Genomic DNA, 22,113 nt, shown 5'->3' with positions numbered 1-22,113 from the left:
CATATTCTTAGGCCAGAGCCTTCTGTATCCTTTTAAAGCTCATGTACACAACTCTATAATGTATCCATGCCTGTACAGCAAAGAAAGAACAAAAGAGAAAAAAAAAAAGATACTCCTTGTCCATGATAGTATAATAAAGTATACCATGTTTCGTACGTATTCTGCTCATCCACTCGATTAAAGAGCTGAGCTAGCCATCAGATCCGCAGAGCTCTCAACTCGGCCAGCTCTTCACTCTCCTCAGCTTTTTCTTCGCCTGCTCTGCTTCTTTAGCAACTTCCTGGGCTTTCTTGATCGTTTCCATCTGAATGTAATGAAGCACAAATGAGGAAATCAGACAAAGTGGACCGCAGAGAGGCCCCCAATAATAGGAACATGGAAACGGGAACAGAAAAGGGAGAGCAACAGGTGATCTAGTGACATACCCTCCGCCGTCTCTTTTCCACTAGCTCCTCCTGAGATATGACCATAAAAACACCAGATGTTTCACACATGAAACCTAAAAAAATGAACGAGACCAAATATTTATCTTAGGACGTACCATTTCCCTTCTAAGTTGGGCGTTCTCTTCCTTGAGGTGGTTCAGCTCCGCCTCCAATTCAACAGTATAGGCCTGCATGATGAGTTTCCATTTTATTAAATGAAGACACTACTAAATAAGACCCACGGAACAACCGATCCCGTCAAGTCAATGGCCCTATTTGACCAGAAAAAGATTTTTAAGAAAATAAGTCCCACTGAACACTTCATTTTTTCTTCCTTATTATTTTTATGTTTTGATTTCTGATGAACCGAGCAGGACCCGAATACCTATCTTGCCACCCATCCTGTGCCCACCATGACGAGTGTCAACGGCCATGGATTTCCATACAACAGGGACAGATCTTCACGTGGCTGACAGACTCTTCCGACCCACGAAGCCCAGAAAACATGGTCTACAGTACGGCAGCCCGTCAGAGCAGAGAAGTAAAGTTTGAAAAGCTTGCAAAATAACTTGTACAGTTATAACGAGATCGGTGGGAAAAAGCGTTCCAGACTTCGTAAATGGCGCCTAACTATTAGACGTACTTTTACCCAAAATTACGCCTTGCTCGTTTTCCGAAAGTCAAACGCTAAGAAGCACAGATTTGACCCGAATAATGGAACAAGAAAAGTCGTTTAGGTCAATGGTGACTTCTGTTGGACGGCTCGCGAGCCAGCTCATTATCGGGCGAGTCTGAACAGGGAACGGGGCAGCGGCGAGCGGGAGCGGGAGCGAGATGGGCAAAAATTCTACGTCCCCTCGTCACAGTCGCGTCCGTTATTGTTGCTGCCTCTGTCGCCATTGACAGCGGTTCGCCGGCCCATCGCAGTCGATCAGTTGCTCGCCGGCCACGTCTGTAACCGTCCATTGGATTTCTTCCCCATCGCATTAGCCTCTGTTTTTTTCACCGCCGCCTCTATCGCAACCGTCATCCCCAACCGACAGGTTTTCGCCAGCGTCATAACCCCCCATCCTAAGCGTCTATCTCGATGGAAAACCAAAACTAGGGGAGACGAATTAAGGGGAGAAATAATTTCTCCACCGGTGCTTAGACGAGCAAGAACATAAAAGTAAAAAAAAAAAAAAATCTATTTTGTAAAAACAAAATATATTTTAGTAAAAAACAAGTTTTTAGGGACAATTAGTCTCTTATTTTTGTAAACATTTTTTTAATTAAAAATTCTTATTAATGTCTCTTATGTTTGTAAATATTTTTTTAATTAAAATTTTTTATTAAAGACCCCACGTGCAAAATCATAAAGTGAAAAAAAAAAATTCCTTTAACTCTTCTTCCTCTAATGTTTTTGTAGAAATAAGTTTTCACGGACAATTAGTGTCTTTTAAGTTTTTGTAAATATTTTTTTAATTAAAATTTTTTATTAAAAAATCATTTTCTAAATTAGATTTTCTTATCAAGATGGCTACAAAACCGTGTAAATTGTTTTTTAATAAATATTTAACAGTTGATGTTATAATACTTTTAATATAAGACAATTTTGTATTTGACATTTTATTTGATTAAAAATTTATTGATAAGTATAATAATATATTAAATTGATTATTAATTTTTAATTATTTCGTAGAAGAGGCAATAAAAAGTCCATTTAACTTTTCTAAGAAAATTTTAACATATTTCTTATAATTTTCTAATAAGTTACTAATAGTAATATAATTTTATTTATATATCTTTTTACAAATACGCATCATAGGAAAAATATTTATAGTTTGTTTTTCCTAGAATATAAATTTTCAACCAAGGCCATAGTAAATTTATGGCCAAATTAAAAAATTATAAAACAAAATAGACAACATTTGGAGTAAAAAAATTAATATTAGTACGTTTTAATCTATTATTGAAATTCAATCCTGAATTTCTTCTATCATTTTTTTTTAAAATGTATGCACAATTTTATATATAATTTATTTGACATATATTTTATATAGAATATTAAATATAAGTTAAACTCGAACTTGACTAGAGCTCGAACTCGAGCTCGAACTCGAACTCGAACTCGAACTCGAACTCGATTAAAATTATTAGGCTTGAGTTCGACTTGAGTTTGAGTTTGAAATATTTAAATAAAACTCAATTTGAACAAGGTTTAGACCTTCAATTCCACCTTTATGTCCAATTTTAAGCATAATTTTATATATAATTTATTTAATATATATTTTTACAAAAAATTTAAATATACGGAACACGAATTAGAGACATGTATTTTTTTAAAAATTTAAAATAAAAGTTAGAGCCGGAAGGTGTCGGGATAGATGCGACCCCTACACAACTTCGGGACGTAGGGTTTAAAATAAAAATAAAAACACGGAGAGATAATAGTAAAATTAGATGGGTAAAGAAAAGCACCTGTTTTCTAGCGCGAGACCGGGCGGCGGACTCCCGGTTCTTAATCATACGCCGCTGCCGCCTCTCCACCACCTTCTCGAAGGGTCCGTCGAATATCCGCTTCCTTCCACTCCGCATCCCTCCCAGCTCTGCTTGCCCGACGTCCGACGACAGTGGGCTCACCGGCGACCCTATCGCTCCATTGTATCCATTACCACCAACAGGCCTCCCTCCGTAGCACACCCCTCCCAAACCATTCCCATTGCTCTTCCCGTTCCCCGCATAACTGCCCCCTTCCCCCACTATACCGCCGCTCCCACCGCTCTGCGGCGGCGGCGGCACGTACTTTGGGTATCCAGCTGCACCGCAGCCGGAGCTCCGGTGGTCCGCAAATCGCAGGCTCATTCCCTGTCCGTAATCCGCCTCCGCGCTGTGATCGTTACCGAAAGTACCGTACGTTTGCTGCGCGGAGCAAGGCCCACATTCTTCTCGAACTACACCAGCCTTGATTAGGAAGTCTTCCAGAGTCATCTCCCCGAAGGCAGCTTGGCGGGGGGCATATCCGGAAACCTCACCGTTCGCTAGATTATCCCGGCTGCTCTGTCGTTCCTCCTGATGCTGACCACGTTGGATTTCCGACCACACCTCTTCGACGGTCTTCCGGCAGAGCGGGGCAGGGACGGAGAGGGATCCCTGCCGGGGTAAGCTCGACTGTCTCGCGATCCGCCCGTCTGAATCCGTGCGGTCGCCACCGTCGGCTTCCCGACTGCGCTCGCAGGTCTCGCCATCACCCCCGGTAGCGTTTGCATTCTCCTCGGCGGTCCAAATATTGTTGAGAAACTCGTCCATGTTCATGGAGCCGAAGTTCTTTCCCGGCTCGCAGACGTTGTGCTGGAATTCGTCTAGCGTGAGGGAGTAAATGGAGGTCTGCCGGAAGAGAGGGTAGTTACTCTCCCCTTCACCAGGTCTCGACGCCTCTTCCTGCGGGGAGACGGTTTCCGCTCTCGTCACTGTCTCAGACTCGGACGCCATTTTTATGATCCTTATACTTTTCAGACTCCAGAGGTTGGAAGAAGACACAGCGGCACGGACTTCCCTTTTTTTTTCACTTTCCTCTGATTCCCTTATAATTTAAACTTCTCTATTTCTCGCTCTAGGTTCTTGACGTCCGTACCAACTGCGGTTCTCTTTCTGCAACAGACATGGGGAGCAGACGAGGTGAGTTTCGCGAAAGCTAAACAGAACATATACGCCAACCGGCAAACACTGCAAAATAAAATTTAAAGAAAACGAAGTTTTTTTTTTTTTCTTCTACGCATTTTGAAGTTGTTAACCACCCCTCAGGCAGACCAATAAGGAGAATGCTCCATGTAACCATCATCTTACAGACATGTGATGCTAACCTCCGTTGCTCAGAAGCGGTGTGGACTTCCGGGGGTACTCGATTATTATTTTTTAGCTCTGTAAGACCCATCACAGAGACATAATTAGGTTGAAAGCGATCTGAGTCTTAGCAAGACGACAATGTAAGTCAATTCATTGGCAGGAAGCCACTTGGAATGGGCTATGTGCACACTCAGAGAGTTTCTGAACATGTAACGCACCAAATAGGCATTTACTACCACCTATCTCCGAGACTCTTAAGCCTTAAACGGACCTCGAGAGATGTGCACTTATAATAACGATCAAATATGATCAAAGATTCAAAACGATTCTTTTATTGATGAAAAGATCAAAATCAACAAAAGCGTTAGTAAAAAATAAATTCAATAGCCTGCAATTACGATTTACCGGATAAAATCATGAAGCAATCGTGCAAGCACTCAAGAAAAACTTAAAGATAGCACGCGTTTGGACTAGTCAACAGGGAAATGGCACTTCTCTGAAGCCTAACGTCTCCATTGGAGACAAACCAACCGTCGTCACTGTCATACTGAAACTACTATTTAGAGTCTCTGAAAATGGAAAATTGGTGTTCAATGAAAAGGAAAAGCTACTTTCTTCTTTCAGCTAAAAGACTGCTGTTGCAGCGGTTGTAAGTAAATGACTGCTGTGATGAAACGAATGCCCGGTCTCTCGCGGCAACAGAAGGTGAACCGCAGAAAGTAAAGTTTTATACGGAGTGAAGACTCTTTACAATAGGTCTATTACAAAGTACAAACTAGCAGATTTATGACTATGAGAACAAGAAACAATTTGGTACGAGAATGACCAAATCGGATGTAACTCGGAAGAAAATGAACCGCGAGCAGATCTTAAAACTTCCGTATAAACAGAGGAAAAGTAAAACATTTATTCCTTCATAAGCAAGAAACCATACAAAACATTGCACCCAAGCTTCTCGAGGAAACAGGCGAAAACCATGGCGATTTTCTGATGATAAGGAATAGAACTTAATCAAGTATCGTAATTTCATTAAAAAAATCACAAGCAGCTAGGAATACCTAAGTCAAGTTGCCTTGAATGACGCTGGACGATCAAACAATAATACTACCAGTTAACCTCAGAAATAGCTTCTCCTCTGTCCTAAGCTTCATCTCCGATTCCCATATCTCCTCCGACACCGCTTCACCGAAAATCCGTAAACAGAAAATTGAGCTCCAATACAAGAAATAGAGTTGAGAAAAAAAAGGATCACATATACCTGTAAATCGCAAAACTACACGTTTCCAAACTTTGAGAAAGGACCAGCCGCAAGAGTTAGACAGCCGAAACGCCTCCATCAGTCGCCGAAGAAGATAACATTTGTTCTAACCGCCACGGCTGGGACACTTCCCAACGAGACGAGAGCGGATTTCAAGAAACAGAAGTGAAAAAACAGATTAAGCAGTAGTTGTTTATTCGTTTCTATTCCTTTTTATTTATTTTCTACTGTGCGGTTTTCTTTGTTTTTTCTGGCAAGGACAATGAAACTGGTTCACGCCTCCTCCTCTCTTTATACGGATTGTCAGAGACCCGCTTCGCTGACCGTCTTTATCCTCGGAGGTGGACCCGGTTTTAGGCTGGGGTCTACCACATCGAATTTGAGAAACCCCTCGAGTCCGAGAGATACATTATGTTGACATGTGTTAACCACGTGTCAGTGGACTTGCTCCCGATCGCCTACGTCATTGGACGCGTGTCGCTTCGCTTCATTGGACCCTCCTTACAACGTTGGCATATTAATCTTGTCTTAAAAGATTTCTGCATAGTTATGCTTGTAATTTTTATACAATCTCGATCATACTTTCTGCCATTCATCTATTGACTTTAAACCTGCAATTAATAGACATATTAATATCCTAAAACATTTATTCTTCAAAGAAACTGAAGCAGCTGAGCGGGAAGTCGAAGAACAAACACACGAGACTGCTTGATCATGAGGCTACTAGCCATGAAAACACCTGTTCGAGTTTTTCTCCAATTGAAGAACAAATAAGAGATGAATGCGCAGAGAATGGAGTTTGCACCATACCAACTCCACCGACTGCTCTTAGATTAAGTGTTTTTTCTTCAACTCTCCCCCCTCCCACTAGCTTTCACAGCGTGGGCTGTGGGGCAATAAGTGAATGGTTTGGTTTGGTAGCAGCAACTGCAGGGACTGCACCTCTGGTTCTTTTAACATATGAGGCGTAGTCACTGTAGCGCATGGTGTAGAGTGTGCTTTGATAGCGGGTTACACGGACACGCTTGCGGAGGGATTCGGTGATGGGACCATTATAACCTGCCTTCCGCATCAGTGAATCTATTGTCTCTGTCTTTGTCCAGCCTGTTTCAACCATAACCAGCAATATAATTAGTGAAGGAGAACACCCTAAGGATGCAAGCTAATCTCTTCTAGTGAAGGTAATTTTAGATCTCCCAAGCATCATGAAACCGAACAACCTAATGCCACATCAACTGAAATTTTCTTTCTTCCAAACAAACTAATGCATTCCGCCAACTAAAAAATTCGTTTTTAGCTCATATTAGTACTGAAGAAACACACATGAGAATGCAGATATGCCTAGAAAATAACTAAACAGAAAAGAAAAATACCTTCATGGGCCGCCACTTCAGGCAAGTAAGTAGCATTACGTCTTACATTATAATCAGGGTCAGTGAATTCAATAATTAGACCATGCTTTCCAATCTGCATCAGTACAGCGTTTTGTTCTCAAATAGAAGATAAGCATGGAAAAATCAAATCATATTTTGGTGATACAAGGACAAGTACGTTATGATTGATAACCATGAAACTGCATTTCACTGATGAAGTGCAGGCAGAACTTCTAAAAAGTTATTTCAGCTTATACAATTTTTTTCAAGAATCTGATAGTTGAAATTCAAACTAGTATTTTTTTATTTTTATTTTTAATTTTGAATGGCAGTTTTCAAACTATAATTTGCACAAAGTCAATCCTTATCTGCTTTTCATAAATAGAAAAGTGATTAAAAGTATAAAAGAGGCAGACCTCCCAATCAAGGTAGTGGATAGCAGATTCATAATCAATCAGAATGGAAACTGTACATTCTAAATATGGTAATTCTTTAGCCTGTATGGGAGGGAACCTGCGGTCCCTCAGAGCGCTGCAAGATGAGACACAAGAAAAACTATAAGCTTGCATTTTAGAAGCAAGCACAGGATACACAAAATGTGGTGAATTAAAAAATGCTTAAAAAACGGAAGAAAGTCATTTTAATCAGGACCATGACAATGAAAAAAAATTTCTACATTCAGGAGTCATCTAGAGATACTATTGTAATGGAAACAGTAGCCAAGAAACAAGATAAACAGTTAAGAAGGCTTGATGGTGATAAGAAAACACTTGAAAAGGTTAAAGAAATAAAATGAACTACAAATACCAAAGGACAAAACATCACCATAATGCTCACACATTTTAATTGCAAGAATATTTCCACAAAATTTCTTTTTGCTAAAAATCAATTAAGAAACGAAAAAAAAAACAGTGTATTGAAGCATAAACTTTGTTCCAGAAGCCATCTACAATTTCGAACAACTACCAAGTTCACTAAATTTAGGAGAACAGTTAGCTCTTTTTTTTTTCAAAAAGTTTCACTATAATGCAGTTCCAACCTAGTTGAATGACCTATGACAAAGTAATTGTAATGCTCAGCAGACAGAGCAATGGAAGTTCTCTCCTCGTGTGCAGCTGCAGAAGTTCTCAATTTGACAGCAGTCAAGACACCCAGTGAGTTTAGAAGATCTTTTTTGAGCTTAGCAGTGATCTAAAAAAAATTACTTAGAATAATGACAAGGATACAATCAATAGACCACAAAGACTGAAATTCAAGTCACCTATAGCCTTAGCAAAAAATAAAAGATCAACAGAAGCTGTTATAAAACTATAAAGAAATACAAGCATATGTGAAAACAAACAATGCCTTTCAGAGAAAAACCCTTTGTAAGAAAAAAAAAAAAAGGTTTTTGAGAACTAACACTGAAGACAAATTAAAACGAAAAACAAAGAGAAGTAAAGAAAACAGTAACACAATACAGAGGAGATAACCGAAAAATGCATCCTTCACAGGTGTACCTGGTTAATGCATAATCCCTGAACCCATTAATTAGACAACGAGCTTCTAAGGTTCCAATGCAACCACGCAGGCGTGGCTCCCCACCATTGACTGCCTTCTTCCAAGTGACAAATAGTGGGCTGAAATCCAATAGCAATACATGAATAAATACACTTTTCATAACTTAAAAAGCATTACATTACTGTTGAAGCAAGAGCTTCTCTATAAAATTTAGATTGTTGAAAGCTTTCAATAAAAGAAAGGAAAAGTTCATTGGTATAGTTGGCTGAAGTTTACAGGCAACGGATGAAACTAATTGGCAAGGCATATGACATGTCTAAGTTTACTCTCATTATGAAGTTCAGTAACCATCTAACCTCTTAATAATTAGTTGTTCACGGAGAAATTGGTCCTTTTAAAGTTTAATGCACCAGCAAGACACACTCAAAACAGTGTAACTAAACTGGATGGTAAATAGAATAGGAAACAAAAAGAAAATCCAATTGGTTATTTATTAATAACACCATCAGTTGCAAAGGAAAAGTTCAATTAGTCCAACCTTGATATGATCATTCCATTCCACCTCTCTCGACAAAGACCAACAGAGGAACTCGGGCAAAAAGGAGAAAAGAACGAGTTTCAGGTCTTAGCTACCGAAACTAAGTTATTCAAAAACACAGGAAGCAGAAACAATGAAACTCCAATACAAAGTCTCAAGGGAACTGCCAGAGCCCACAAAATATGAATCTATGAGTACGATCAATTAAAAAAAAAAAAAAGGACATTAAGCACAATATCATCCAAACACAATACTCTGCAAATTGAAACCCGGCATCTCTTAAAACCTCCATATAAAAAAACCATCAAATAGGAAAAAAAAGGGGGATAAACGAAAATTCATCGCTCAGGCGCAAAAGAACGACAGTTAACGTGAAGAATCTTACTGCTGGCCTTCATCGAAAGCTGGCGGAGGCGTCTGTTCGCTGTTGTAATGCGCAACGAGGGTATCGAAGCAGTAGACCACCATTTCCCGATTCGCAGACACCATCGTGCAGCTACAAAATCGGGAAAAAAGGCGACGAGCTATCACGGAAGGTACCTAACAGTATAGATGCTTTTCTACGATCAAATTGCTCAGAAAATTAGTAGGTGGACGGAGTTTTTAGGGTTTCAGGGGGGTGAGGAAGATCCAAAGATGTTTGCTTCCGAATAAAAAGTAGCAGAGAGAGAGAGAGAGAGAGAGAGAGAGAGTGCTTGCGATTTTCTTTCGGAAAGCTCGTATGCTCGTGGACCTGTCTCCGGGCCTGAAATGATTGCGGACAAAGCAAAGTTTCCGTACCGCTCACGCCTACGGAGCACCGTGTGCTCCCACATTCCCCCAACGATCCAATTGCAGCAGCCTTAGGACTTCCTCTTTGCCTTTGACTAGGAAACTTAAATTAGAATTAACTCATATAAAAGTCACTTATTAAAAACTTAAAAAATAAAAAATTTAGATAAAACGATTCCCCTTGCAATATCTTAATAGAGAGGCAGAGGCAGAGGCACGTATATAACAGGTTGCCCGATTGAGTCAAACCCTCTTTCCTGAACTCCGTGGTTGCCTCCAGAAAGCAGCGACTCGACGTTCAACTAATTACTTTTAAATGGTCATTAAATTTCCAACAAATTTCTGGCTTTCAATTCTTCACCCACATTAGTGTCCACTCCTTTCCAGGGTCATGTTTAATGGAATTTTTTGGTTGATTTAGACTTTTTTTGGGGGGGATCATTAATGATGACATAGAAGATGATGATCAGTTCTAGTTTCATAACGACACCGATTACGGTAAGTCTAAAAGTTGTTTTACCGATATTTGCATCAGTTTTGAGTACAATTGTTGAATGGATGACTTGGATAGAATCGATACATCAAACTTTGAGCTGATCTTGTGTTTTTTCCTGGTAAGCATAAAGAGCTATTGAGGTGTGGGGGGGGGAAATCCGATAACAACAATCCCTGTTTGTTGCAACATAGTTCATGATGGCTACAAATAACAAACACACTTGAACGGAATTAGCATTCATGAGAATAAAACACATACAAAGCAATGGCAGCTTCAATCAGAATCATGCCTCCTCGATTTCTCCCTCTTATGTTTCCGTTTTTTGTCTGAATCATGAGACCTACGTTTCTCTGTCTTTTCGTGTTTCCTCTCATCACGTCTCCTTTTCTTCCGCCTTTCGTCCTCTGAAGAAGCTTCTCGTTCAGGATTCCTTGATGTTGGTTTAGATGCAGCACCATTGACGCTCTCAAGCAAACCAGGCCCCTCATCATCTGCCGGGATGGAGCTTGATTCCCCCTCCCAGTTGTTTGACACTCTGAAATGCAGACTGAAGTCAATCACATTGGCATGAAATAACATAGCTCTCATGACGTGGGAAAAGAATGGTGTACAAGATCCTTTGGCTGAAAGAGGCCCATTTGGTCTTAGTTATTTATTATATCAGTACCACAGGGTAATCTCTAAGAATATGAGATTTAACTCCCTAATCATGGTCCTACAAGAAACAAGTTTCCCTCACAAAATCAAGATATCTATAGACAATGTGTGGCCCTAGGTAGGCCAAAATAAAAAGATGCATAATGGATTGAGCAGCAGATAGGCGTTCATCTACCCATGAGCTCAAATGAGTTGGTGCATACCCAAGGCTTCTGCAGCTTCCAGAAAATTAACGCACACCGGAAATGCCTTTTTAGTTTTATAATTTATGAGAGATCAACATTCTCAACCAAATGAAATGACATTGCAGCAACAATAACTGTCACTGAGTGTACCTTGAAAATCCAAGTCCTTGGACTTGAGCAGCTTCCGCATGGCCTCCACCCACATCTTCTGCAGTTGTCCCTCTCCTCACAAGCTCATCGAACTCATGCTTGTCAAGTCGATTACCTTGAGGCCGACTAGATTGCTTCGGAGCTAAGCCAAGGGCCTCCCGCATCGACTGTTCTTCCTGCTCTTTGATTCTCTGAATCTCTTCTTTAGCAGCTTGCATCTCTAACTCAAATGACTTTTTATCCCTGGCATACCAATGTAGATCTTTTCCTGATAAACAGAAAAATATGAAGATAAGATATGTGCATTGCAGTATCACCAAACAGATGTTGATAGGTGGCACCTATTATAGTAGTCTATAGACTGCTTGGTTGGCCTTGACCCTTCAAAAGATTCTTCTAGTACAAGAAAATAGAGGGGAAGTAGGTTGCATCTTGATACAAGCTATACTTGCTCTTGACAAGCTTTTTATCACTATGTTGTTAAAGGAAAAAATACTAGACCATAGAAGAAAGAGAATGGAAAAGATACAAACAAGTAAACCTTGCAAAGACAGCTGGTAGGTTCAAGTGCTTTTTGGAAAGCCTGAGCCACCTCACAATCTCATCCCAGGTCTACTCAAGTATAGACTTTTTCCTCAACCCTATAACTACCCTGATCCTGGCCCCCCCACTGTGTGGCCCTGCACTACTCTCTCCTTTATCTTCTTCTTCCTTATCCTCCACATAATGCATTTTTGATTACTCACTTAATAGAAGAATGCCATATCTTAAGGTCTCTTATTCTCTGGCCTTCGCCTTGAATAAAATAATTGCCTATTTTTTAAAAAAGGTCTTTTGTATGATACAGTTTTCTTTTTCTTTCTTATTTTTTCAAATATTGGTTTCACAAATATAATCCAAACCCCAACACATTCAAAGCTTGATCCAAGATCTCAAATGCTCAAATGCTATGGAGCAATAGTATCAAGAAAGTTATATATTACTTCTGGTTCCACCCATAGTAAGTTATCTTTTTTTTCTCAACAACAAGTTTATCCTCTTCCACACTAGGAATACCCATCGACTCACCAAAACAGCTCTCTATTTATCAACAGTCTAAATTAGAATCAGTGGATGGAAAGAAATAGAAAATTTTCTTTTACCAAAGATGAAATAACAGGAGAGATGAAGACAATGAACAACGGGATCATAGCATTGATTAAGACAAGAGAACAGATAACAATGATGGCTAATGATGCTTCAGTCTCTCCTAGGTGCAGCACCTGCACATCATAATATACAAGTATCCAAAATAATGGCAAGAAAATTACCTTGCATAAAATTTTATGAAGCAACAAGCATAGTTACTCAAGACTTTAAGGGCTTACTAAAAAAACAGAAATGTTGTACCTTTTTGCCATCTTCCAACTGGAGCCTTGATACTATGACCAAGATAGTTTTCTCGATGCTTGTCAACTTTCACATCATCCCAAGTAAACTCTGATTATGAAAAGTCAAAATGTTAGAAAAGCAATGAAGGTCCATGTGTTTTGTCCAGATGCAACAGAATTGAATAAAACTTAAGTAAACGATAAGGATATTGAAGAATATCAAATTAGTCTACATCACCTCATGTTTCTACCCCTTGACAGGTTTTTAAAAAACAAAATGAACTTTAACCATTGGTTCATGACTCAATTGGTTGATAGGAATTCCACCAATAATGAGGTCAAATCGTCAATAGGCCACAAAAGCATTGGCGGAAAAATTATAAGTTTTGAAGTTAAATGGAAGAAAAATAATGACCTCAAAACACCAGAGGAAAGATAGGTAGTGGACAAAGGAGACGATACATATAAATATTTCGACCACTGCTGCCACAGAACAGAGCTATCTAAGGTTCTACTATCACAGAATCAGTCTCAGTCAAAAAAATGTTGCAGATGCAGCTGTTTGGGTGTTGAAGTTGGAAATAATTACAAGTACCCAAGTATGGTGGGTAAAACCTGACATCTGTTCATCCAATATGTACTCCTCTCCCACACCCACCACAGCCTGATCGTTATAATCAAAGAGCAGGTAAGCATCCTACAACCCCAGCTTATCCACCAAAGCAAATAATAGAAGGGGAGACTCGTTAACATTGATAAACTCGTATTTAAGTTCCTCCAAAAAATGAAATCGGCTCCTTATACAGCAGAGAAAAATAAAGAACAAAAAAAGTCTCCCGTCCCTAGCATCAAAATCCTAAAATTCAGATGAAACCTGGTTCAAGAAGAACATCTGATGGTAACCAGTTCTTTTGGGTGTATATAATTTCGAATAAACATACTCTCCAAGCACCCCTAGTTGTTTTGGCGTCAACAGACAAGGTAAAATATAAACAAATTTTGCGAATCCATATCCCTCATCCAAATATACGGCAGTTTTCTAAGGGCGCAGAAAATCGCTTATACGAGAACCATCAAGAGATAATTAGACCTGAATCAACAAGCCCTAAAATTTGGGAAGAGAACTTACGATCACGCCCCCCACGAACGCCTCCTCTTGAAGGATGATACATCGCTCAGAAAATTTCCAAAAGTTCCCTCTAGCCTTCTTTTGCTAGATCAGCGTGGTCGATGCTAGGTATTCCGGAGCTCTTTTCTGCAGTCAATGGACACAACAAAGAGATTATGGGAGCAGAGACACAGGGCAGCTTCGAAATATAGGAAAATACGTTTTTATAAAACAAAACTTTAATAAAGGTTAAATTAAAAATTAAGTGTTGGGTCGTACTCGTTTTCCATTCTATATACACCTAGAAAAATATTCCTATTAATGCATCTGTTTCAGGTAATAATTATTTACATGAATGACTATGATCATCAACGGTTAGTCAACAAACTAGAAATTTCATATTCGTCTTCATATTCGTCTTCATCTTCATCTCATGTATTTACATAATCAAACGGACATGATGACTAATTGTGCTTCAATTGGGTTAAACCGAAATCAATTAAAGGGTCTAGTTCAAGTTCAATCTAGTTGAGTCGGCTTGTCTGGCCTAATTCTAACAACACTTATTGCACCATAAAATACTACAAAATTATAATTTAAAGTTGTAATGAAAATAATAAAATTGCAATCAATGCCATCTGAATTGCAACCAGCTATAGTTTAATTGCCGTTAGTCATAACTTAATTGTAGGTGATTGAAATTTAACTGCCAGCCCTTGCATACTTCAAATGATGTTTTACATTTATTTTCGGCTTTTCATGTATATGAGTGCAATAGACAAACGTAATAGGATTAATATATGAAGGTTTTATGTAATAATTTTTTTTTTTTTTTGAACCATGTATCTGAACAAGTCGGTGAGAGAGAACAAGATCTCGTCACGGGAAGTTTCGACTGATGACATTTCAGAAGGGTAATTCCAATAAAATACCACAGACGCCTCTCGCTCCCCAACCATGAAATTTGCGCGGTATAAAACGAAAGCACCTCATACACAGCAAAAGGATATTCACAAAAATATATAGACTTATAAAAAATAACTGGGATACTACTGTTGGATGTACAGTCATAGACCGGAAGAAGAAGGGATTATACATGGTATCGAATCTCCAGATTCCACATTTCGACTTCAATACAGATTTCAGGTTTCCTAATGCTTGAGATTCAACAAACTAGGGATGAAAAGCAAAAATGGTAATAGAACCGGTTGATGGCTTTGATGTTTTACTAAATATGCATCCATCAGCTGCAGCAGCCGCCAGCTTGCGACGAAGATCCATCTCTCCCAGCCGATGGCCCGGGAATCCCTCCGTATCCTACTTTGATACCATATGACTGGCATGAAAAAACACGTTTAAGTATGAAGCTGCACCGGAATTTTTTTTAATGAATTGCTGGCACCATATAGCAAGTTAAAAAAGGTCATCCCACCTCATTTGATACATCAAAAACACCTTCCTGGATTTTCTTATAGATGGTCGCCGCTGTGCTTATGAACGCCTGCAAGATTTATTTATTTATTTATTTTTATCAAAAGAGATGAGACAACAAGGAGATTACCATAGTTTGGGTGAGGATAAGAAAACATTCTATAGCATATAATTGTAAAATCACCTCCTCAACATTTTGTGCTGTTTTTGCTGATGCTTCCATGAATATCAATCCATGCTCCTTAGCAAACTGCTCACCTTCTTCTGTACTAACGGCCCTCCTATGAGATAGATCACACTTGTTCCCGATAAGCATTATTGTCATGTTAGCATTTGCATGCTGCCTTGCATCTTCAAGCCAGCTTGCCAGATGGTTAAAAGTCTCTCTCCTGGATAGGTAGCAAGACAAGGATAGGAAATTATCAGCTCATTGCTGTTACTGGATCAAGACATTAGAACTGTGAACTTCTTCTACAAAAACTGGAGGATAGACAAAAATTAAGGTCCTTCAGATATTAGCTGCCCACATGGAAAGATGCCAAGAAACAACAACCAGAAAATTGTTATATAGATTCTAGCACCAAAAACCCTTCTCCAGGGATAACTTTCTTTCAAAAGTTAAGGATGCTCCAGGAAGCCCATAAAGGAAAAAAAGCAAACAGGATGGACACACACACACACAAACAAAAAGAAAAAAAAGAAAAATACTAAAACAATCATAAATAGAGAAGGTCATGTTTTGTACAAGTCAAAATGACTGTCCAGGTGGACAACATAATTATCACTGTTATAAAACTAATAAACTTACTGGAGTACGGAAAATTTTCCAAAATTCTTGGAAACATATTAAAAGCATTCAAAAAGTTTGTTTCCACATTAGCAGTTGGATCCATAATAACCATGATCCCATTAGGTTATCAAACAGCGGAGCATTCATTCCTTTTTCTGATAGTGTTCAGAGACGGACCTTCACCTCATTTAGACTTTCGTCTAACCCATTTAGGACTCAATGGAAGCTAGACCAGACACATTGATTTAAACAATGGTCTCATGACTCAATTTACTTTACATAATTAGTCAAATATAGAAATTCAGAAGTAAAAAACAAGAAACAAAAGCCAAGAGTAGTAGTTATGGGGCCAGAACTATCTAAAGAAATAAAATCAAACACAGAATTAAAATATGGTCAATTGAAAGGGATCTAGAATTCTAAGGAAACTAAAATGTTAAGAAATTCCCAAACAAGTAATATCATTCAGACATTGACCAAAATAGATCAAATAAAAAAAACTGTCATTATGAAATCTCCAAATAAAATGTCAAAAAATAAAGAATGGGTAGACAGAATTCTATATGAACAAATAAAATTATTCTGAAAAATATAATAATAGCTAAGATTTAGAAAAAAAAATAATGTCATTATATACTAAGAAAAAATCCAACAGCTAATACAGATTGATATATTCAAAATAAACTGCATAGAAAGAAGGAAAGTGTATCACCAGGATTCTTGAGCAATAGACTTCGTTACACAATTACGGAGAAAATAATTGAAGGAAAAAGTAAATACGAACATATTGAACAACAATCACAAACAATAATTGTGCAGTCCAAGAATGCATGTAACAGGATAACATAGTGCAAAGAAAATAGAATTAAGATTAGAATATACCTACAATGAATGAGTTTAATCAGAAGACAAATTGGCATGATAAGATCATATTACAGTAGACAAGTACCTGGTTATGTCATAGACAAGGAGTGCACCTGCAGCACCTCTGTAGTAGGACCTTGTAATAGATCTGAATGACTCTTGCCCAGCCTGAAGTATGATAAGAGAGATTAAGACAGAATGCAAGAGAAACTATTAAACAACAAAAGCAGATATATAGAAAAGCTAAGTAACACTGGTATTAAAATGTACACATATATAAAGGTTAGCAAATCTGAGAAAGTAAGATACAGAAAAGAAAGAATGGAGGAAAGATTCATAAAACTAAAGACAGGTTACAGAGAATCGGCATCCATCTCTCCCCCAAGTGGAGGATATACATGAAAAAAAAACAGCTCGTTGCACAGATTACAAAACTCTGCTTTATCAAGGACTTTCGTGAAAATATAACCTAGTTGATCTTCAGAATCACAGAAGCAGACTGAAGTCAATATCTTCCAACTCATTACTACGTTTCAAAATGAAGTGCCAAATTGTAGAAAAAAAGGATACTTGCAATGAAGAATGCATAGCAGCCTGGTTATCACTACCATTAGTCTTACCTGTTGGAAACCAGAACTCTGATACCAATGATTTCACTGACATTCACAGGTTATGTAATGAACCCTAACCTGAGCACTAATGTGCGACACCATGCAATAGAACAAGCTATCTATCACTAAATAGTTGTCTATTTCTCATTCTTCTCTAAGAGGCTTTCATGAAACATCATTGATATAATTTTCATCTCAGTCCTTTCAAACACACGAACAGATGTAGTCCCTATTAAATACTTTTTATTCCATTCAACTACACTCTGGTAATCTTTTTTTTTTTTTTCTCTTTGAGAAAGGGCATAATTTTATAAAGCCTGAAGGCAGAGCAACAAAAGATACATCAGAAAGGGAGGTTTCTTAAAATGAGAGATTGAAGGAAGGCCCCCTCTTTAACAAGAGCATCAGCTAAACTACCTTTAGCATTTGACTTGTCTGATTTTACTTCAAAGAGTAATCACTCTTTTAGTCCAGCATCACCCAGTGTATTATTCTCCATGAAACTAAGAAATAAACTTGCACAAAACCCAAACTCCCACTTAAGAATCATAAATCCAGAACCGTACACAGGTGATTTATGAACAGCAGTTCCAAACATCATGCAAGACATAAGTTACAGGGTGCTGATTTTGTATGCGTCAAGTGTGCCAGTGCTGTTTTGAGCTGCTTTTCTAAAAACAGTGTGCACGACTCCAACTGCAATAACAACACTAATTTGGGAGCCACATTGGGCAGCAGACAATTAGAACAAAACAATAAGGCACTTAAACCATGTATCTGAGTCTAAAACTCTTTTTTCTAGGAAGGAGTCTAACACTCCCTTACATCACCTAACAAGTGGTTGAGGCCAAAAGGAAAAGAAAATTTTTGGATCTTTAAACTCACCCAAAGAAAAGATTTTTTTTCCCACAAATTGTGCCTGTTTGAGATGAAAGAGGGAAGGACAGAGCAAAGGGCAGAAAATCTCTTACCCAGACACTTTATTCCCTCTCTGATACATTGTATAGATTAGAAAATCTAAGGACAAATGATAAGAAAGAGATGAAAGAGGATTGGAATGCAATCTTTCTTCAAAGTCAGAACTCTTCCACTATAAGTAAATTTACGGCCCAGAGACTAAATAGCCCCTAACTTAACACTCGGTTTAAGTTAGATATTAAGTAATGTGTTATAACCTATTTACTGGAGACACATAGAACTTGGCAACATATATTGTTGTTATTTACAATGTGATCAACAGATTAAGTATTCTCCCAAATTCTCTGGACCTGAATTTATTGCACTCAGATTGTCTTCAAAACCACTAATTTTTCTTTTGTTTCATGCGGCCAGCCAACTGGCATGCCTACTGAAATGTTTAGATAAAGTTCTTGTTTTAAATCAATATCACTTTGAACAGCGACACATCAATAAATACTTCATTGTTTGGTTGCACAACTATCAGCATTGAAAATGATGAGACAAAGAGAGGTTGTCATGGAAGCAAGCGAGGTCTAGAAAATAAATGCAGGTAGCTGCAATTGTAAGAAGATGCTGAGCTGTCAATAAAGTGAATTACAAATGAATGCATCCTCCTGCCAAAGCACTTGATATTGACAGTTTCATTCATGCCATAAAGATTAGCTTGTGATGATAAATCATGAAGCACAAGAATTTATCTTACATCCACAAGAATTAACCAGACTAGAATATGCCTAGAACAGATTACACAGTTTTGAAACTAGAGGACAATGAATTCATGACCTAATATGAAACTAAAATTCTCAACTACATCATAAAACCAAACAACCAGGTAAACTATAGTCATTTATAGTTTTTTTTATAGCTTTAAAGAATATAGAAAAAAGAAAACAAACCGTATCCCAGATCTGGAGCTTTATAGGCTTGTTGTCAATTGTAATCATTCTTGCTCCAAATTCAACACCAATAGTTAAATCATGGACTGGCTGGAATCTCTTGTCAGTAAATTGCAAAAGAAGGCATGATTTGCCCACACCTACAGAACAATAATAACTAAGATTCATTTCCACAATAGAAACTAAAAAGAAACTCCATTTTCTCTTAGTTCTCTCCAAGATGTCAAACAACTGCACAAATGAAAAAGAATAAGTACAAGGCAACTTCATCAATCGCTCCATAATAGTGGCATGAATATATCCCCATTAGAAAATTCTTAACAACGCAATCATAATTTTGTCATCTCTTGACTCTCACGCGTATGGAGGTCTTCAGGGAGGTCATATTAACAGACTCAGGAAGCGACCCCTGCTTCAGATTAGAATAGAAACTGTGATAGTTATTGTTGGAATAGCTTCTGAACAACTATTATTTTACTGCATTGATGAAACACTGGTCCTCGATTTGGGCCAATGAGTGCAACACCATAGACCCTTAAAGCAAAAGCAATTACAGAAAAAGCAAAAAGAACAATGCTATAAGGAAAAAATAAAGACCCCATGCGCCCCCCCCTCCCAAAAAAAAAAAAAACACAAAAAATAGTACGAGCACCTAAAAGTGACTAAATGGTTGTCATATAACAGACAGGATGTAATAGTTGTCCGTAAGGACACTTATCATAGCCCCTTTACACCTAGACCTTGTGGTAAAAGCAAAAATATAAGAATGGCAGAAAGCAAAAAAGAAAAATCTCATGGTATGATCTGGAGAATAAGAAAGTACTTTGTGAGAGAAAGTGCATGTCCTCAATAGAGACTAATTAATTGTCAATAATTCTTCCTACAAAAGAAGAGAGAAAAATGTTTTCCTATACAGGGTAAAAGCGTTAAACTTGGATCTGTTTAAAGACCATAAGGTTCCTTCTCAAGGTAATATCTACTGTCATCTCAACTTATCATTTAATTTTTCAACCAATCTAATGTAGTTCTTATTGTGGATGGAGCCACACAATGGCCGCAGGGAGGAGCTTTTAATTTAAGGTCTTGGTTCAAGGCTCACTAAAGCCAGGTTATTTTGTGCATGTGCATACCAACATCTCAAAATCAAGCTAGGGTCCTCATTCTTTCTGATAAACAATGCCACCTATATCAGGATTGACGTAAAAAATACTGCTCACAGACTAAGCTGCCATATTTTCCTTTTGTATAGCAAAAAAATAAAAAGTATTAAATGCTACGTCACATTGCATATGCCAAGTGACAAACATATTCTTCATATTACTTTGAAGGTACTGGACTTGTAACACATTTGAAGATTGGACTAGCCTCTACTTCTTATCTTTCATGATGCAGAATGAATGAAAAAATCAAAGTTTAAAAGATATTTAAAAGTCCTGATATTGTCCTATTGTTGGCTTTTCACAGTCTTTTGTATTTTAATCTTTTAGTGCACTTTTATACCTCTAGAGTCTAGATAAAAAAAATCAAAAGAATAGTTTTCTGGGAGCTTTCCGTTAGCATCCATGTGCAATTAAAGGGTCATATGAACTGTTTTTCTCCAGAAAGAGCAAAGTGCATTGGTCAATTAAAAGCAACAAATCCTAAGATAACCAGAAGAGAAGAAAATTCAGGTAACAATACAGCCAGATATAGAGAAGGTCAGAGGGTTTGAGGTTAAGTAAAAATATTAAATAAAATAAATTGTTAAACTATAAAATTTAAGTTCAAAGAATAAGCACCTGTATCTCCAATAATAATGTACTTGAATAAATAAGCATAAGACATCCTTCCTCAGATAACTGCTAGCTTCAAATCAAGCAAAAACCCACTGACAATAGGTCCCACCAAAGATACAACCTGCATTTAAAAAAAATGCATTTGATTAAAAAAAAAAAAAAAAAAAAAAAAAGCATCTGGCCGCATTTCCATCAACCTAAGGTTGAACAACAAGGAACAAAAAGTCTGAGCAATCAAAACAAATAAGACATTCACTTCCACAGAACTCTACCAAGATAACACAGATAGCCAATGAAAGACGAAATTCACCGTTCCACATAACTACCACAAATCAATTTCTTTTACATGAGTGCATTCTTTTTTCATTGCACATCTTTCAGCGGATATGAGACACTCACAATAAAATTTCTCTTCTTATTCAACTATTTTTTCCTATTCTCCTCCAATTTCCTTCTAACTGCTTAGTATTCCAACATAGATACACTCCACCAATCAAACGAATACAAAATTACCACCGACAGATAACTAGTTAATCAAGGCCACAAAAAAACTTGTGAACAGTTATTTCTAGACGAAACTTAATAAACATCAATTTCCACTAAATGTTTGCACGATGAACGATAGAAAATAAAACACTACAAGCACGGTAATCACATGAGAATCACGAGTGAGGACCGTAACTAGACAAAATCAACGAAGAATATGGAAAGAAGATTCAAAATCACAAAAACACACAAGGCAGATCCATTAACATCGATTTAATGAAGACGACAGATAATAACCTTCCAAGCAAGAACTAATTGACACGATAACACGGAAATCATATGAAAATCACAATCCAGATCTATGGAGATAAAAATAGCGTCCTAAGTATATCAAAATTTTACCTTCGACCGAGACAGATCTCAGCGTCGCGTCCTCTAATACAGGAGAACCTGGCGACAGGGCTCCCAAGGAGAAACAGGAAGGGAGAGAAGCCTCGCAGCGACAGGGTCTCAAGGAAGTTAAAAGGTTTTCGGGCAAAGGTTGTATTTAGAGAGAGAGGGAGCTCTGAGTGCCTGAAGCGCACTAGACAACTGTCGAGGCCGAGTCCCGCATCGCCATTCGCCACGTATTTTCACACGTATAC

General features: G+C 38.0%; 4 protein-coding genes across 4 annotated transcripts; all 4 read right to left on the bottom strand.

Annotated features, from left to right (window-relative positions):
* Positions 1 to 499: 499 nt before the first annotated feature.
* LOC137955154 (protein ABSCISIC ACID-INSENSITIVE 5-like) lies at positions 500 to 3,982 on the bottom strand. The gene is made up of 2 exons (XM_068802026.1): positions 2,886 to 3,982; positions 500 to 613 (listed from the first exon to the last, which is right to left on the bottom strand). The coding sequence occupies exons 1-2, from the start codon at positions 3,894 to 3,896 to the stop codon at positions 500 to 502; spliced, it is 1,125 nt and encodes a 374-aa protein (XP_068658127.1). The 5' UTR covers positions 3,897 to 3,982.
* A 2,159-nt stretch (positions 3,983 to 6,141) lies between these two features.
* On the bottom strand, positions 6,142 to 9,732 carry LOC137956550 (uncharacterized protein At2g38710-like). The gene is made up of 5 exons (XM_068804093.1): positions 9,305 to 9,732; positions 8,381 to 8,500; positions 7,298 to 7,412; positions 6,882 to 6,975; positions 6,142 to 6,612 (listed from the first exon to the last, which is right to left on the bottom strand). The coding sequence occupies exons 1-5, from the start codon at positions 9,406 to 9,408 to the stop codon at positions 6,383 to 6,385; spliced, it is 663 nt and encodes a 220-aa protein (XP_068660194.1). The 5' UTR covers positions 9,409 to 9,732; the 3' UTR covers positions 6,142 to 6,382.
* A 597-nt stretch (positions 9,733 to 10,329) lies between these two features.
* Positions 10,330 to 13,835, bottom strand: LOC137956695 (uncharacterized). Its single transcript, XM_068804284.1, has 4 exons — positions 13,678 to 13,835; positions 12,568 to 12,657; positions 11,179 to 11,446; positions 10,330 to 10,721 (listed from the first exon to the last, which is right to left on the bottom strand). Exons 1-4 carry the CDS (start codon positions 13,718 to 13,720, stop codon positions 10,460 to 10,462), a joined length of 663 nt encoding a protein of 220 aa, XP_068660385.1. The 5' UTR covers positions 13,721 to 13,835; the 3' UTR covers positions 10,330 to 10,459.
* Positions 13,836 to 14,650: 815 nt separating this feature from the next.
* On the bottom strand, positions 14,651 to 22,111 carry LOC137955833 (ras-related protein RABB1c-like). Its single transcript, XM_068802999.1, has 7 exons — positions 21,872 to 22,111; positions 20,987 to 21,104; positions 19,209 to 19,348; positions 16,827 to 16,909; positions 15,272 to 15,476; positions 15,089 to 15,157; positions 14,651 to 14,992 (listed from the first exon to the last, which is right to left on the bottom strand). Exons 2-7 carry the CDS (start codon positions 21,030 to 21,032, stop codon positions 14,900 to 14,902), a joined length of 636 nt encoding a protein of 211 aa, XP_068659100.1. The 5' UTR covers positions 21,033 to 21,104; positions 21,872 to 22,111; the 3' UTR covers positions 14,651 to 14,899.
* Positions 22,112 to 22,113: the final 2 nt, after the last annotated feature.

Source organism: Aristolochia californica, unplaced genomic scaffold, assembly GCF_029961685.1.
Source record: "Aristolochia californica isolate CCGP_79_NKW_82.1479 unplaced genomic scaffold, dmAriCali1.0.hap1 SCAF_2, whole genome shotgun sequence".
NCBI classification, from domain to species: domain Eukaryota; kingdom Viridiplantae; phylum Streptophyta; class Magnoliopsida; order Piperales; family Aristolochiaceae; genus Aristolochia; species Aristolochia californica.
The sequence above is the reverse complement of the archived record's forward strand: the minus strand, read 5'-3'. Positions and strand labels throughout refer to the sequence as shown.